Source organism: Miniopterus schreibersii (genome assembly GCF_964146895.1).
Source record: "Miniopterus schreibersii genome assembly, chromosome: 1".
Taxonomy (NCBI): Eukaryota; Metazoa; Chordata; class Mammalia; order Chiroptera; family Miniopteridae; genus Miniopterus; species Miniopterus schreibersii.
This window is the reverse complement of record NC_138101.1, coordinates 53,073,357-53,088,835: the sequence shown is the minus strand read 5'-3', so window position 1 is coordinate 53,088,835 and position 15,479 is coordinate 53,073,357. Positions and strand designations below refer to the sequence as shown.

General features: G+C 39.9%; 1 protein-coding gene across 6 annotated transcripts in view; it reads left to right on the top strand.

The window, feature by feature from the left end:
* GPRIN3 (GPRIN family member 3) overlaps positions 1-14,689 on the top strand; it is a 70,977-nt gene extending 56,288 nt beyond the window's left edge. For all 6 annotated transcript variants that reach the window (XM_081148099.1, XM_081148098.1, XM_081148101.1 and 3 more), the window contains one exon: positions 2,395-14,689. In XM_081148099.1, coding sequence (XP_081004225.1) covers positions 2,508-4,793 — 2,286 coding nt within the window. In that variant the 5' untranslated portion in view covers positions 2,395-2,507 and the 3' untranslated portion in view covers positions 4,794-14,689. The remainder of the gene's footprint in view (positions 1-2,394) is intronic.
* Positions 14,690-15,479: the final 790 nt, after the last annotated feature.

The following is a 15,479-nucleotide window of genomic DNA, read 5'->3' as shown; positions in this document are numbered from 1 at the left end:
TCATTGTTAGATTTCATGTGATTATAGATCAGCTAAGTAACATTGAACCAAAAGATAAAATTATGTATTTTCAAAATCTGGGCCCAACCAAATTTGCCTTTGCCTTATTTATGACCCTTTATAGCCTGAGTTAAGACTGTGTTATTTGATTTATTACCCATCCCAGGCAAATATGTAAGATCCTTGAATTTAGGAACAAGAAGGGTCCTTTGAAATCATATAATTCATTCTGCCAATGACAGTTAGGGGTCTGGAAAGGTTCAGTGATTAGCATGAGGTCACAGAGTCTATGAGAAATAGAGGTAATACCAAAACACAACCATCCACTAATTTCTGAACCATTGCTTTACTCGCATCACCTGGTTAGCCCTTTCTTAAAAACATTTCTACATAAAGGCACGCAAATAATTTTTAAATATACCTTTTTAAAATTTATCTTTATTGTTGAAAGTATTATAGATGTCCCATTTTCCCCCCATTGATCCCCTCCACCCAGCTCCCACCCCCTCCCCATAGATATACTTCTTAAAATTTAGTATTTTCCCACTATTGGGTACCTCCATCTCTTTCCCTGTCTCTAACTCATCACACTTCCTCCATTCAACACCTAATATGTCTTCTAAATATTTTTAAAATTTATATGATCATATACAAACATATCTGTACACACACACATACACACAGCACATACATTGCTTTACAAAAATAAAAACCTGTCTACTCTTTTCTGTACCTTGCTTTTCTCACACAACCATACTTTGGGGAAATCTTTCTCAAGTGAAAAGTTATAGCCTAATTAATGGTGTTTTGTTTTTTTAGCTTTAATTCTTTTTTTTATCCCTACCCAAGGATATGTTTTTATTGATTTGAGAGAGAGAGGGAGAGAGAGAGAGAAACACTGATGGGAGAGAGAAACATCGATCAATAGCCTCCCATACTTACAAGGACTGGGGACCAAACCCTAACCTTTCCGTGTACCGGACAACACTCCAACCAAGTGAGCCACACCAGCCAGGACGATGGTTTCTTGTAATGGTTGCATAATGCTCTACAGTAGAGATATGTTATGATTATTTTTACTAGCCCCCACTCGTGGAGATCAGTTTGTTTCCAGTTTTTGCCTCTACAAATAGTACTTCAGTAAACATGCTTGTACCTAAATATATATATATGCTGGTATTTTGTTTCTATTGGGATTACTAGGCCATGGATATGTGTATTTTTAGTTATAAAAACTAAACTGCTTCCCTAAGAAAGTTGTAACAATACACATTTATACCTACAATTAATAAAAATGCTTTCTTTAGCTAGGTCTCCCCCGGCTAGAGTGTTACAACTGTTTTTGAAAACTTTTCCAAGTGCAATGGGTATAAAGTAAAATCTAATTGTTACTTCTTTGCATTTCTTCTACTACAAATGAATGTGATCATCTTTTCATAAGCTTGCTGGTTGCTGGATTTCCTGTCTTGCAAATTGCGTTTTCATATTTTTATCCATTTTTGCAATGAGTTATTTTGTCTCCTTATAAATTTTTAAGAGATTCTACTGTATTATAGATATTTTTGCCTGTCTTCTAGAGTTGCAGACATTTTTTTTTCAAATCTGATGTATTTGTTTATGGTACCTTTTGACATGCAAAATTTTGAATTTTATTTAGACACCTATGTTTATGTTTTTTTTATAGTTTCTGTATTTTCTGCCTTTCCAAAGGAAACTTACCCTCCTTGTTCCTAGATTATGTTTATGGTTCCTAGATCCTCTTACAGGAAATTTATTTATTTATTTAACGTTTTGTTTTTCATTTATGTTATGTTTTAATCTTTAATCCATTAAATCCATCTAGGATTTATCTTTTGAATTAGTATAAGATAAAGACCTAGTTTTCTTTTCTTCCAGATGAATAAATAGTTTTCCAGTCCCTTATATTAAGTAATCCATCCTTTTGCCACTAAATTGAAATGCCTCTCTTGTTATATATCAAATCCTCATTTATATATGGATCTATTTCTAGATATTCTATTTCTCATGTCTGTTTAGGCCCATTTCAATACTTATTGATTTGATCACAGTCACTTTACAGGATTTTCTGATATCCGGTTAATCAGATTACACAAATGACTTTTAAGGTAGTTTTCAAATGCTTAAGTAAATACATTAAAAACCTATTTGCTAGACAGCAGTGGAACACAAAAGGAAACTAATATATCAAAATAATAACTGCATAGTTAAAATGTTTTTTCCAAAATTTTACTTTCCAAGATCTATGTAGTTTTATATGAACAGATTTGGGGAGAAAAGAGTTAATGCACCTATGAGATCTTATACAAATGACAGGTGTATTTTCAGTTCTTAAAAGCTGTGTCATATTAACGGTACTGTTTCCTTGATTCGCAGATCGGTCCTTCAGAGGAATCATCCCGACTGTGTCTTCCCTCTGAGCTACGACCGCTTTCCAGTGGGAGCATTGCTCAGGGGAGAGCTCTGAGGTTTTCCTGAAGAGAAATTCCATGGGGACTGTACCTGACCCTCTAAGGTCAGCTAAAACTTCCCTGATCACAGCTTCTGGAAAAGAGGATCTAGGAGAGGTACAGGCTACCTCACCTCAGCCTCGACCAGCCCTCCTGTGCAAGAACACCAATGGCCTTTCCGGCAAGCCTACGGAACCAGACCTCAGCCCCAGGGCAGCTTCCGAGGCCCTGATGCAGGCCTGTGAGCATGAGGCCACCCAGCCAGACATGTCTTCTCCTGGCATCTTCAATGAGGTGGCAAAAGCATCTCCCACACTCAACTCCCCTGGCCATTCCCAGCTGCCAGGAAACAGCAAGCCCACAGCACCAGCCCCGTGCTCTGCAGCAGGTAAGGATCTTCTACACACAGCATGTACCGCGCCACCCAGTCAACACACCCACCAGGCCATCCCAGGTGACCAGCCCAACGCCAGCGCCTCACCAAGATCTGAAGATACCCTGCGGGAATCACAGAGACCCTCAGAGGGAGAGCAGCCGGAGAAGTCGAGTTGTCCTGTGGGAGGCACTTGTAGCAGCAGTGAAGATCAAGCGCCCTGTGACTTTCCTTCTCAAGAAACAGTCCAGGGAATGGTGCAAAATGCAGACGCAGCTGGCGGGATGCTCAGCCATGCCTCCTCTCCCGCGGGCGGGCCTCAAGGGGAAAGGCAGGGGGCCTTTCATGACTCCAAGACGAGGTCCTGTGCATCTCCAGCAGGAGAAGACGGATGTTCAGGGAGCAAACAGCCCTCTGCCACCACCTCACCCACCCAGGCCGTGAGTTCTGTGACACCTCAACCATCCCACCTCACTCGCGAAGGTTTGGCGTTTCCTCCAGACCCAGAGAAGGCGCTGCCACCAGCACAGCGTCAGGCGTCAAGGTTCAGGGAGGCGAGTACCATGACCAACCAAGCTGAAAAGGAGATCCAGGGCGTTCCCAACAGGGCTCAGCAAGATGCTGAGGTGCAGGCCGTGGCGAGTGTTGAGAGCAGATCTGTCTCCACCAGCCCCAGCATCCTCACTGCATTCTTAAAGGAAACCCCTGCCCCTGAGCGTTTGGAACAAGAGCAGCTGCGTGTCCTTTGCCACGGCAGCGGGAGCCACACTTTGGAGCTGTCAGTCAACACCCTAGCCCCCCAGGAGTTGAGGCAGTGCCCTGGCATCATGCCAGAGGTGCACATCCAGGCAGCTTCCCAGGGGGGTAGTAAATTGGCGAGCCTCCCCGGTGAGGTCCTCAATACCTCATCCATCACTGCTCAGGATTCCTGCACGGGAGATGGGGGGTCAGCAGGAATGACCCCCGCGAGGGTGGAGCCCACCTCCAGACAGCTTTCAGGTACTCATTCTAGCTCCCTGACAGCCAGCCCCCTGGACCAGGCTTCTACCGGCGCGGGAAGCCAAGAGGAAAGCGGTCGTGGATGGGGGACGTCCGAAAGCAAGCCCTCTGAGCGCGCAGTGAAGAGCGCAGGTGGCCACGGCGCAGGCCCAGACTGCAAAGCCTCCGACTCCTGCGGCCCTGCCCGCAAGCCTGGCCAGTCCGGGAGCTGGGGTCCCACTAACAAAGCAGACGCGGGAGAGCTGCAGCCTGCGTCGCCCCGGATAGGAAAACAGGAACCCGACGGCACGGCGGGCGCGGAGCCCAGAGCCCTCCTGCTCAACCCTAAGTCTCCAGAAAGCGGAGGCCCAGGGCCGGCTGCCAGCCCCACGCCCTCCCCGGTGAGAAACAGCCAGGAGGGCGCGGGAGAGGAGAGCGGGCCGGCCAAGGCGGCCGCCAGCCTGCGCCCGCCGTCGGACGCCGCGGGCGACTCCAGCCCGGGCGCGGGCAAGAGGACCCCGGCGCGCGCGGTGAAGGCGAGCCCGCGCCGGGCCAGCCGCGTCAGCGAGTTCCTCAAGGACCTGAACGTGACCGCGGCCGTGGCGCAGGTGGGGCTCACCCCCGGGGAGAAGAAGAAGCCGCTGGGCGCCGAGGCCCGGCTGCCGCTGAAGCCGTCCAAGCGCGTGCGGGACGTGGTGTGGGACGAGCAGGGCATGACCTGGGAGGTGTACGGCGCGTCCCTGGACCCCGAGTCCCTGGGCGTCGCCATCCAGAACCACTTGCAGAGGCAGATCCGGGAGCACGAGAAATCCGTCCGAGCGCAAGGCAGCCAGGCCCGCAGATCCATTTCCTCCGAGACGTCTTCAAATAAAAAGCTCAAGGGCCGGCAGCACGGCGTCTTCCAGGCCCTGCTGCAGAGCCTGCGGCGCCCCGCCTGCTGCGTGCGCCCCGCGCCGTCCGCCGTGCTAGACTGAAGGGCGCGGGGCCTGTGCGGGCGCCTGCGGGGCTCGCGGGTGTCCCTCCGCGTCCGCGCTGGCTGCGTGTCGCCCCCAGAGACCAGGAAGGAAAAGCGAGTATTAGCGACGGGAAACCGCAACGACGAATTGTTGGGCCCTTGGATGGAAGCTCCAGAAAGTAAAATACCATCGCAGCGGGAAGGAGCCCGAGGGAAGCAGGCGTCGCTGCAAGTTTACGACCTTCATTAAGAGGAAATAAGATTCGCTGGGTTGTGTTTTCTCATCTGTTGTTGCTCCTAGAACCAGCGTTACCATTACGCGTGTGTCATTTTGTGTCACCGTCTCAATGTATCACACTGAGGTATTTTCCATTGAAATCCCTGCTCCGTGTTAAAAATACCAAAAACACTATTAGCAACACCACCGGTATCCTTTCTAGTCCTGTTGCAATAAGAACGCCGTTACCACGCAAAGTTTAAGGAGCCGATAAGAACTAGGATGTAAAAAAAAAAAAAATTGAAACAAATTTAACTCATTCCTAGGCCAGAGGACATGAAGTAAAAAGCATTTAAATGCATAAAATGCCAAATACGAATTAATATTTGTAAGCACCTACAGATAATCATTTTTATAAACCTTGTTATACCTCTTAATAAATTTAAGAAAGTTGTATTAGGAGAATTAGCTATGCTTTTGAATATTAATACTGCCCACATAACACATGAATTTATATATACAGGTTTTGCGGCACCGAAGGCAAGGTGCATCTCTGTGATTCAGACTAGGTTAACTTAATATTTCCTTACCCTGGGGGAAGTACATGTGGCTAAATTCTTGAAAAGAATCGTCAAATTATTGATAATACTAAATTTTATGTTGTATAGGTGTTCTCCAAAAACATTCTACCGACAGTGTTAGGGTTCTGGTAAGGAATCATAAATAACCAGTTAATAAACACTCTTCTTTGTTGAAAAAAAAGAAAAGCTTCCTGAGTTACAAAAACAATGTGTTTCATTTAGACTCCTGTAAACAAAATGCAGTTTGTATTTTTCTTTTGATTTGGTTCAGTAGCTTCTAATAGAAAATGTAGTCAACAGCAAATAGAACACAAGCTCCCTGACAGTTTTTGTATGCAGACTAATATCACACAATTGCTTAAGTTTCTTATCTATCCCAATAAGGTAACATCTGCAAATTTATTGATTTTAAAAGAAATACCATCATATCTCACCCTTCAAACCCAATTTAAAAAAAAAAAAAAAAAGGCTTTTACTAAATTGCAGTTTGAGCTTTGGTCCTTGAGGTCATAGGCCCCTGTTTGAGCTCAGCCCTCACCTGTCTCTAAATATGGACCCTGTCCATGGGGCCCATGAGTGTCTTGCAGGGCACTAGGCTAAGGCTAAGATGACCAGCAGTGGCTTGAGAATTGGGGTAATGTGGGAGAGGGGAATGAGCTAGGGCCCTGGAAAGGCTTCCCCTCCTGGATTCACTGTAGGGAGATCACTGCTCACCACCTTGCATTTAGAAAATCCAATTGTTAGATGCTGAAGAGGCACTGCTTGCCTTCTCTAAACTCATTCGCCTAGGTGAGACAGATGGCCATGTATTCTCTCTCCAGAGACTCATAAATGCCATTTTTGCATGAACTCAAAAATCTCCGTGTTGGCTTTTTTTTTTTTTAATTCTTTTTTGCTGATGCTGAACATGTTGGGGGAAATCATACTTGAACTTAAACACCACAAGCTACACTGGACACACCTAAATTTGTAACAGTCATTGATTTTACATGTGGCCTGCATGAGTAGACGGCAGTCACAGCATTCTCAGGGCCTGAGAATGGTACTTGACAGTGGTTGTACTTGGAGCTTCTAATGAATCTTTTCATGATACATTTTTCAGTTTCTTATTAAGAATGCTGTCTAAAGTACAAATTCTCATCAAATTAGCAATGAAATTACTATTAATGATTAGAGATTTGGTCTAAAACTACAAATATCCATTTGTAGTAATGTTCATGTGACTTCTGTGGGAGATGCCTTTTCCAGGATGGAGCCTCACTCCTGTCTCTCGCTCACTGGCTGTCTCCCTCACACGTTGGCATACGCGCTGTGTATGCACAGAGAACACCCTGTGTACACACTGGCAGCTGTCAACAGTGCCAACTCCAGCTGGGCGGGCCCCAGGTAATCCTCTGTGCGAAGTGGCTAGAACAGGCTGTCCCTGCATTAAAACAGGAGGAAAGGAAGAATTCAGCATCTGGTAATAATATTTATTTTCATGAGTTTGGAGTAACCACATGATTTATAAATAGTTAAATGAGGCACAGGCCTAAACGAGTTGTAGGCATTTGTTGCACGTTAAATTTTAAATTAAATTAATTAAAACTAAATCTGGTGTTGTAGTTGTGCCTCTCATATTAAAATGTAATGTTTGAGGTGGTCACTCCAACTGCTTTTCTTCGGTGCTGGAACTAACCTTTACTTCTGAATCTTTAATTTTTAATTTTTTGTCTCTACTTCTGCCATAGTCTAGAGACTGTCACAAAATATTACAAAAGCTTTCTTGCTCTGTTGCTTATTGAACCTTATAGAAGGAACAGTTTTTAAAAACAGTAACAGAAACCAAACATCAAATGGATAAATAAGATAGGAGCCTGTTCAAGACAACCATGTTTCTGCATTATGATACCTACTTACTCTCACAATAAAACCTTGATTTGAAAATCTGCCTTAACTTTGGGCTGTGGCACAGCATAGACGCTCAGTACGTCATTCATGACTCCTCAGGTTCACTCAGCAGAAGAGGCTGGAAAACCATTTTAATGGCAGACTCTGAGTGTGTTCAGCTTTTCCTTACTTGCACGGCATGCATTGGGTTGAAAGTTGTTTGTTTTTGTCCTTAATTTCTTTTGGTTATGTTTTGTTCCTTTTTAATGCATTTTAGTTGTTGAAATAAATGAAGAAAATCTTTTATTAAGTAAATAAATACAAATATTTATTGAACCAGTGGTAAAGAAAGATGAGTTGGAACACAGTGTCTGGAAGATAATGAAACATTTAAAATGTTGAGATGCTATCCAGCTTACCCAGTAAATACTAGATTTTTTAATTTAAATATTGATTTTTCTATTTTTATGATGACAAATGTCAGCCCTTCCGCTGTTATATGTTTATCTTCAGTGCTTTTCTAATTATGTCTTTCTTGGTTGTTGGTTTAATGCACAGACCAACTACTTATAATAAGATCCTAATTAGCCGCCATGTGTTTTGGATCTGTGGCATAAGTTGAACATTTTGTTAGGTCAAAGTTAACTAGAAACCTTTTTGTTTGCATCCAAAATGAAATATTTATAAAATAGATGAGTATGATTTCCTACCTTGACAAGTTCAGCCATATTGAATATCATTTGATTTTTTAATCTTTAGAATTGTCTGATACTCATTACTTTGGATACCAGTGTTCTCCGTGCTCTAGGTTAAATACCAAAAGTTAAATAAATCAGACTGAATATGCATGTGTAACATATACCACAGAGTTTGAATTTTGGAACCAAGTCCTTACTAGGATTAAGCTTGTCGTCTTAAAATAGAGAGCTGAAGAGGAGTTCCTATCATTCCAGGAATACCTGTATATACCGCGTGAAGAATATACTATGATGTGACTTTAAAATTTGTTTACAGAGGATATATATGAGTATGCTATTAATGTAAATTTTTGGCTTTTGCTGTGTCTGCTCTGTTACTGTTTTACTGCCTCAATGTAAAAAATTGCCTTCTCTTCCTTCAACATATTGTGCAAGCGTTAAAAGATTTGTCCACTTCTCATACCATACAATTCACCACATCCCTTGTCTGCTTTTTAAGAATCAGTAAAGAAAAACAATGCATTAGAATAAGGTTTGCATATATGTATATGTGTTTTTACTGAAAATTGGGCACTTGTAGCCTTCTGTGGGCCTCTACCCGTGTGGTTTCCCAGTCATCTACAGTGCTGCCATGGAGATGTTGCTGTTGACTCTCTCCTGCTTTGTCCTAAATGGCGTTTGAGAAATGAGGCCTGTGAATTTCCCTTTGTGATAATAATACAGTGAACTCAGCAGTATCTTGGATGAATGAGCTGACCGTCTTGTCCCCACCCCTGTTTTGTCTATGTAGTGAATCAGAAATCTTGTCCACATTTGCTTCAGTTTTTACTATTTTATATTCATATCTGAGCATTTGTTTTCTGTTAGCAATGTTCCTTGTATGAGGCCCTTTTGGTTGAATCGCTCCAAATGTTGGTCAGCTGCTGCCACTTGGCAAATAACAAGTGATATGCTGAATCTCCTGTCCATCCTTCCTAATGAAATTCTGCAACTGGCTGAGTAATTATAAATATCATCTGTGCAGACACATGGACTTAAGGATGTCTAGAAAATTTTAGACACTTTTGCAAAAGGGGAAATATAGTCTTGTAAATATTGAAACAGATTTCAATGAACTTTATCCTAGTCTTGGAAAAAAAATTCTTCTTGGCTACAAAAATCAAATAAACTTGATTTGCAATGACCAAGGACATAAATGAAGTGGAGGACGATGGAAAAATTCTGTCTCACAAGTAACCAGAGGTCATTACAATTACTTTTAACTGTGAACACTCACCAGCTAACCTACTCACTTGCCACAACCAAATAACCTCTCTAAGTAAATCCAATACATCTGTATATATGTGTAGATAGAAATAACAAAACAGCCTGAAAAAGTACTGTTGGCTCTTAGTTAATCAAAGTGGTGATCATTTTAAAGGACACTTAAAAAACTATGGGCCTTGATGAAATGACTGCGGAGGCCAGAATGGTGCAACAAGATGTTATTTACAAGTTTGGTGTGTGTGTTTTTTAAGTCCCAGATATCTCAGATACTAATCACGAGAATAAAGACTGTTGACTATGAAATCAAAGCCAAGCAATAATGTGCCGAAAAGAGGCAGTTATACCAGCAAGTGCATCTACTGTGGGCATACCATTATACAGTTACGGTCTGCTCCATGAAGACTGACTAACCCACAGGATAAAATAAGTAACGGCATCATTTCTCCTTCCTTGCTGGAAAAGCTTGATTATGAGCTTCATGAAGAGGTGCGGCACCAGTGAGCATTATTAGGGACAGGGTTAACAGCCAATACAGAAAAGGAGTCCAGAAGTCTTGCTAGCTTAAAACTCAAGACAGCTCCAACCAGAAATTTTGTTGAAATGGAGAAGTTAAACATATGGTAATTACTCTTCCTGGACACTTGCATGTAGAAAAGCAATTCAGTGAACTCTGCCTGGAGGATTACCAGCCTTAGCTATGAAAAATGGGTTTCCAAATGTAAAATAACTAAAACTTGAGTACTCATATCAAAAGGGGCCTCAAATAATGCCTTATGGAAAGAAAATGATGTTCCAGATGGGCGTTCCTAAATACTACTTCTTCATCAAGTATCTTTTTTGGTTAAAGCTCAACTCCACTGGCTGCAAAACAGTAGGAATAAAAGTCACATAATTTGCACTTCAAGAAAAGGTACTGATGATCAACCAGCATGCTGATAATTATGATGAACGATACCCTAGTGATTTAAGTGTGTTAAGGAGAATTAAAGGGGAGAGAAATGCTAACTTCTCTTTTGATTTCTTAAGATGCGGGGCTGTCATCCACTTATTTCTGGGGTGAAAATTATAGCTTGCTTTCTGATATTGCTGCTAGCATTACTCTTTGTTACTTTAAAAATTAAATTGTTCTTTAGAAAAACTTTTCAGCAGTTACACAATTTTTTTTCTGATTCATATCATTGCTTGTAATATCAAGTAAAGACTATGTATAAAGCAAACTATGTTGAATGAGTAAAAAGAGCTTATTCGGGTTTATCAGTATCTTAACGATTTTAGATTAGGTCCCTTAGCATTTATTTTAACTGCATCTTTGAGTAAATTATTTTTCATAATGTTTTTCATAATGTCTTAAAATGATATTGATAAATCAGGAGATTACAGTATTATAGTCATACTCCTGAATCCCTAGGAGGGGAGAGACTAATTCTTGTTTTAAGGGCATCTTGAGATACCTTTACTGAGGTGGAGAAAGGTCAATGGGGCCTGAAAACTCAAGAAAGAAATATACTAACAATTGCTAAATTTCTAAATGTATTTATCTCTGCTGTACTAATATGTTGTGAACAAAATGTTGTGCATAATACTGTACCTGGTTGTGGTACGCCAATACATTCTGTAAGTGTGTATGGTCTGTGAGTGGTTGGTTTTCTATTTTTATGTGTAGAAAAAAATAACATGCCGTTTCCCATTTTAAGGCCAAGTTCTGCCATAAGGTAGGCACATGTACAAAAGTGAATGAACCCAACGAAAGCGTGCGTGTGCATTCAGTAACAGTCCTTTTGGCTTTGAAGATCAGAAAGGGCTGTTGATTTTTTTAAATCATCTCCGAGAGTAGATAACATAACTATCACAAAGGCCGAATATAGTAATCGGTACTTTGGCATGTTACTAAATATGCCAGCGCTAATTAACCATGCCATTAGTCACAGGTAAGGTCAGTTCATTGACCACTGGGATGATTTACATTCCTCACACATCCTCTCCATGTTAAGTGTGTGACTAGGATGTACATACTATGGGTATGATTGTGTACATACCTCGTATGAATTATGTAAATCCTCAAAGCAGCTACAGGAAAGCAGGAAGAAGAAACAGTTGTTCAAAAGCCTCAAAAGGGCTAACTCAATGTGTATTTTCATTTTCTACACATAAGAAATGTGTATATAACATACTGTAAATAGCTTACCCACATATGTATGCACACATAAATGCATTTTATTCATACTGGTAGACTTAAGTAAATCACAAACAACTCATTGAAAACTGCATTTTTCTATGACTATTCTGTTTTACATATATTAGTATTGGTTCAGATGCTCTCCATTAAATGGTGTTAGTCCCTGGTAGCAGATTTGGAAAATTAGGAAAGCTCCTCTGGGCCACAAAAATGTAGTTAGCATCTTCCTGAGGCACAGACTGTACCTGAGCAGCTACAAAGGTTTAGTGCTGTTTCTTTAAGCACCTAATTTTATATCTGAAAATGACAAACACTGGGGAAACCAATTATGTTTTGTAGACCTTGTTTGTACATTTATTAGTGTGTTTATTTGCACAGGCTGATAAAAGCCCTACATTTTTTTAGACATTTCCCTAGATTTCAAGAGTGTGTAATCACGGGAAGTGGAAAACAACCGTAGACAGTCTTTTGAGATCAGCAAAACGATGTTTAGCAACACCAAAGAGAAGTCTAGAGTAAAAATGCGTTTTAATTACACAGATGATGTTGGTAGGACAACAGGATATGAGCAATTGTGAGTTCCTTAAGATGGACTCAAATAAATTACTATTGTTGATAATATGATACTGTGCGGACTTGATAATAAGACCTCAGTCATCAGCCTGCAGATATCAACACTGGACATTTTTCAGTTTATCGCAGTTCCAATCTGTGAATTGATATTGTTTGAGTTTCTCTCACTTCTTCCAAAAGGAAGTACACTATTAAAATAAAAAAGTCTGATCTGGTTCCTAAAACCTAATGTGATTTAACTCCAATCCCTTGACACTAAAACTTACGTTGACTGGGTATTAGTTTGAAAATATGAATGGAAATACCAGAATTTCCCATTAATAGAGAATTCTGCATGGCAAAGTGCAAAAATAACCTCTTCTTGGTAGAAAGTTAATGATATCATTTAATACATACTTGTGTTTCAGAGAATGAATGTGCCATCTTTATATCTAAGATAAAAATAAAAGGTTAACCAACCATAAGAACACTACAGTTACAACTATAGCTGGCTGTGTTTTTTAACTACTAAAAACATACTTGTTTATAAGAACAGCATACCTGAAATCTTGATATTTGTCAATATTTACTGTGGTTCACAAGATTAATTTATGTAAGTATTTTGGGAAATGTGTATTAATTTAAGTGCCGCCCAAAAAATTTATAGCTATCAATGTGAGAATCATTTATGTTTGTAAATACTCAGCTGAGAGAGACCTAAAGTGTAGTATAGGGTTAAATCACTGAAGAAATAGTAAGACCAAAATGAAATTCCATTCATGAATGTATCAATATTAGAATCTAAAATTACCTCTTCACGATATCTATATACAAAGGTCATAAAATGGTTTATTTAAGAAAGCCCCCATCCTCCAGAAATTGACCTACTAATTCAATTTTATTTCCTAGAAAAAAAGATGAAATCTTATGATTTATATATTGATATATCAAGACTGAAATTATATACACTTCCACCTTCATTTTGGATTTAATTTCTGAATGGATGAATGAATGAAATTCAACTGATAACTTAGTTTTACCTTGAAAAAATTTTACATATTTTTTCCATTTCATTTTCCATAATAAACGTAAGATAGATTAAAATTTACTGTCTTTGTTTTTGTTGTTATTGTTACTGCTATTGCCACTGTGATTGAAATTGTTCTTTTTAGCCCTAGATGTTTCGAATCAGTTGATTTTCTGTGTGACACACTTTTGCTAGGAACCTGCACTGGAGCTGAAAGTATTTACAATGAAAATAGAATTTCCATAGAATCAACAATATATACCTGTAGGTCAACAGAAGCAGTTGTTTTTCCTGCTCTTGATGGCACAGCAGAGTGTGTGTGTGTACATACTTTTGTTCTTGATTGCTGAGAGTAATGAGAGCTTAGTGTGCATGAAAATACAGGAAGGGCTGAGGGCACAGTGCCATCTACTCTTGTGGTGGCATGGACCACCTATATTCAAACTTATATTGTCTCATGTCTGGGCTTAACTGCCTCTTCTCCAGGACCATTCAGGTGTGTGCTGTGGAGCTCCAGCCTCTCTGTCTATTCCTGGGTAAAATCAGGATTCTGCAGTCTCGATTTTAGGAGATACTAAAGCCCAGCAATGTCTTCCAATCCAGTTTAACCATTAATAAAACTAACATTATAATTGGGTCCCTTTTTGCCTCCTTGAATCTAACTTCAACTCATCAAGGAACTATAGAGTGGGAAGGGTACAAGATTTATGAACCCCAAATCTCAAAAAATGATTTAGTGAATTTTCCTTGAACTTTGAATAGTGGTTGTTTCAAAACTTTCAAGTGTAATACTCTCCTCAACTATACTGTGTGTATAAATACACACTATTTTGGACTAAAATGGTGTCCTATGGCTGCCATTATCTAACTTGTATACTTAGACATTCATTCTTGGCAAAACTCAACCTCATGTGTTTCCAAATGTATAAATGCTATTCATAGAGAAGTTAGATCATGCAAGAGTCCTCATGGGGCCTGAGATTGTTTGTCTTATGCTGGTAGCTGTTTATGTCCCACCAGGAGGTGTTTTTCCCATTCAGTGCCCTTTCCAGCCAACTGTTCTCACTCATCCACATCTTTCATGTTGAGTAGTAAACAAAAGAACAGCCTTGTTGGCATAATCGGGCTTCACTGGACTTAATGTGAACTTGAAATACCTCTCGGTTTTTGTGAAGGTTCTGCCTTCTGTAAACCATGTAGGCTCTCTTTCAATCTACCACACATCCTTAATGAACTCAAGAATACAACATTCTTTAATTTTCCTCAACACCATCCATGACTGTCAGTGAGCTAAATGAAGAGTTCTAAAATCTTTAGGCCCTTAGAATGATCTAGATATTCTGCAGCCAGTTTTTCTAAATATATCACAGAGGACTAACAGTCAAAATTCAAATTGTCAGGATGGAAGCTGAAAGTGCTCAAAGAGATTTATGGTGGGAGTAGCAGCATCTCAGGGATGATATTTCCCTACATCTTTTTTTATTCCCACTTGACACCTTTCAATCAAATTGTACAGGAACATTGGCCTGCTATTCAAAAAAGAAAAAAAAACTAAGCAGAATGTCATTGTCAAAGATATTATAGGTGTTTAAAAGCAAGATAAGATTTCTTAAAGGGCTAGAAAGTATTTGCTTGTTACCTATGTTTTTTTTTTGCTTAAAGTCAATAAAAAGAATAATAGCTATGTGCCAGGCATTCTGCTTGGCACTTCCACATATGTCTCAACCTTGGCAGGTATTGTATACAAATGCAATTTTTTTCATTAGTAGGTACTTGAGACATATGAATTGGATGTTCAAAGAGATATACTGGTAAATACTCATGCTTAGAATCAAAGAGCCCTGAGTTCAAATTCCAACTTTAAAGCTAAATTCCTTGGCCAAGTCATTTAATGTTTTTGAGCCTCAGTGTGTTCATCTGTAAATTGTGGATAACAACACATACATTGCAAAATTGTGGGATTGAATGACAGAGAAAACAAATGTTAATCCCTTCCCCTCCTTTGAGTTTTATGTTCTTATTTGCTTGAAGTTTATTGCTCTATTGTAAACACACTGGCATTCTGCCATTTTCTTCCATTTAGTAAACTTTTTATAAATCTAGGCAAATACTAAGAAAGGTTTAAAATGTGACTACGAGATATCTAAAGTGTGATTTTAAATTTATTTCCCTTTTTGTTTAAAAGCATGAAGATAATACATTCAAAGTTGTCAGATCTTCAAGACATTTAAAGTTGTGACATTTAAAGTCAGATCTTCAAGAAGTAAAAATTTTTTATTAAGTTTAACTTTGTCACATCAAATATGGTTTTTAAAATAT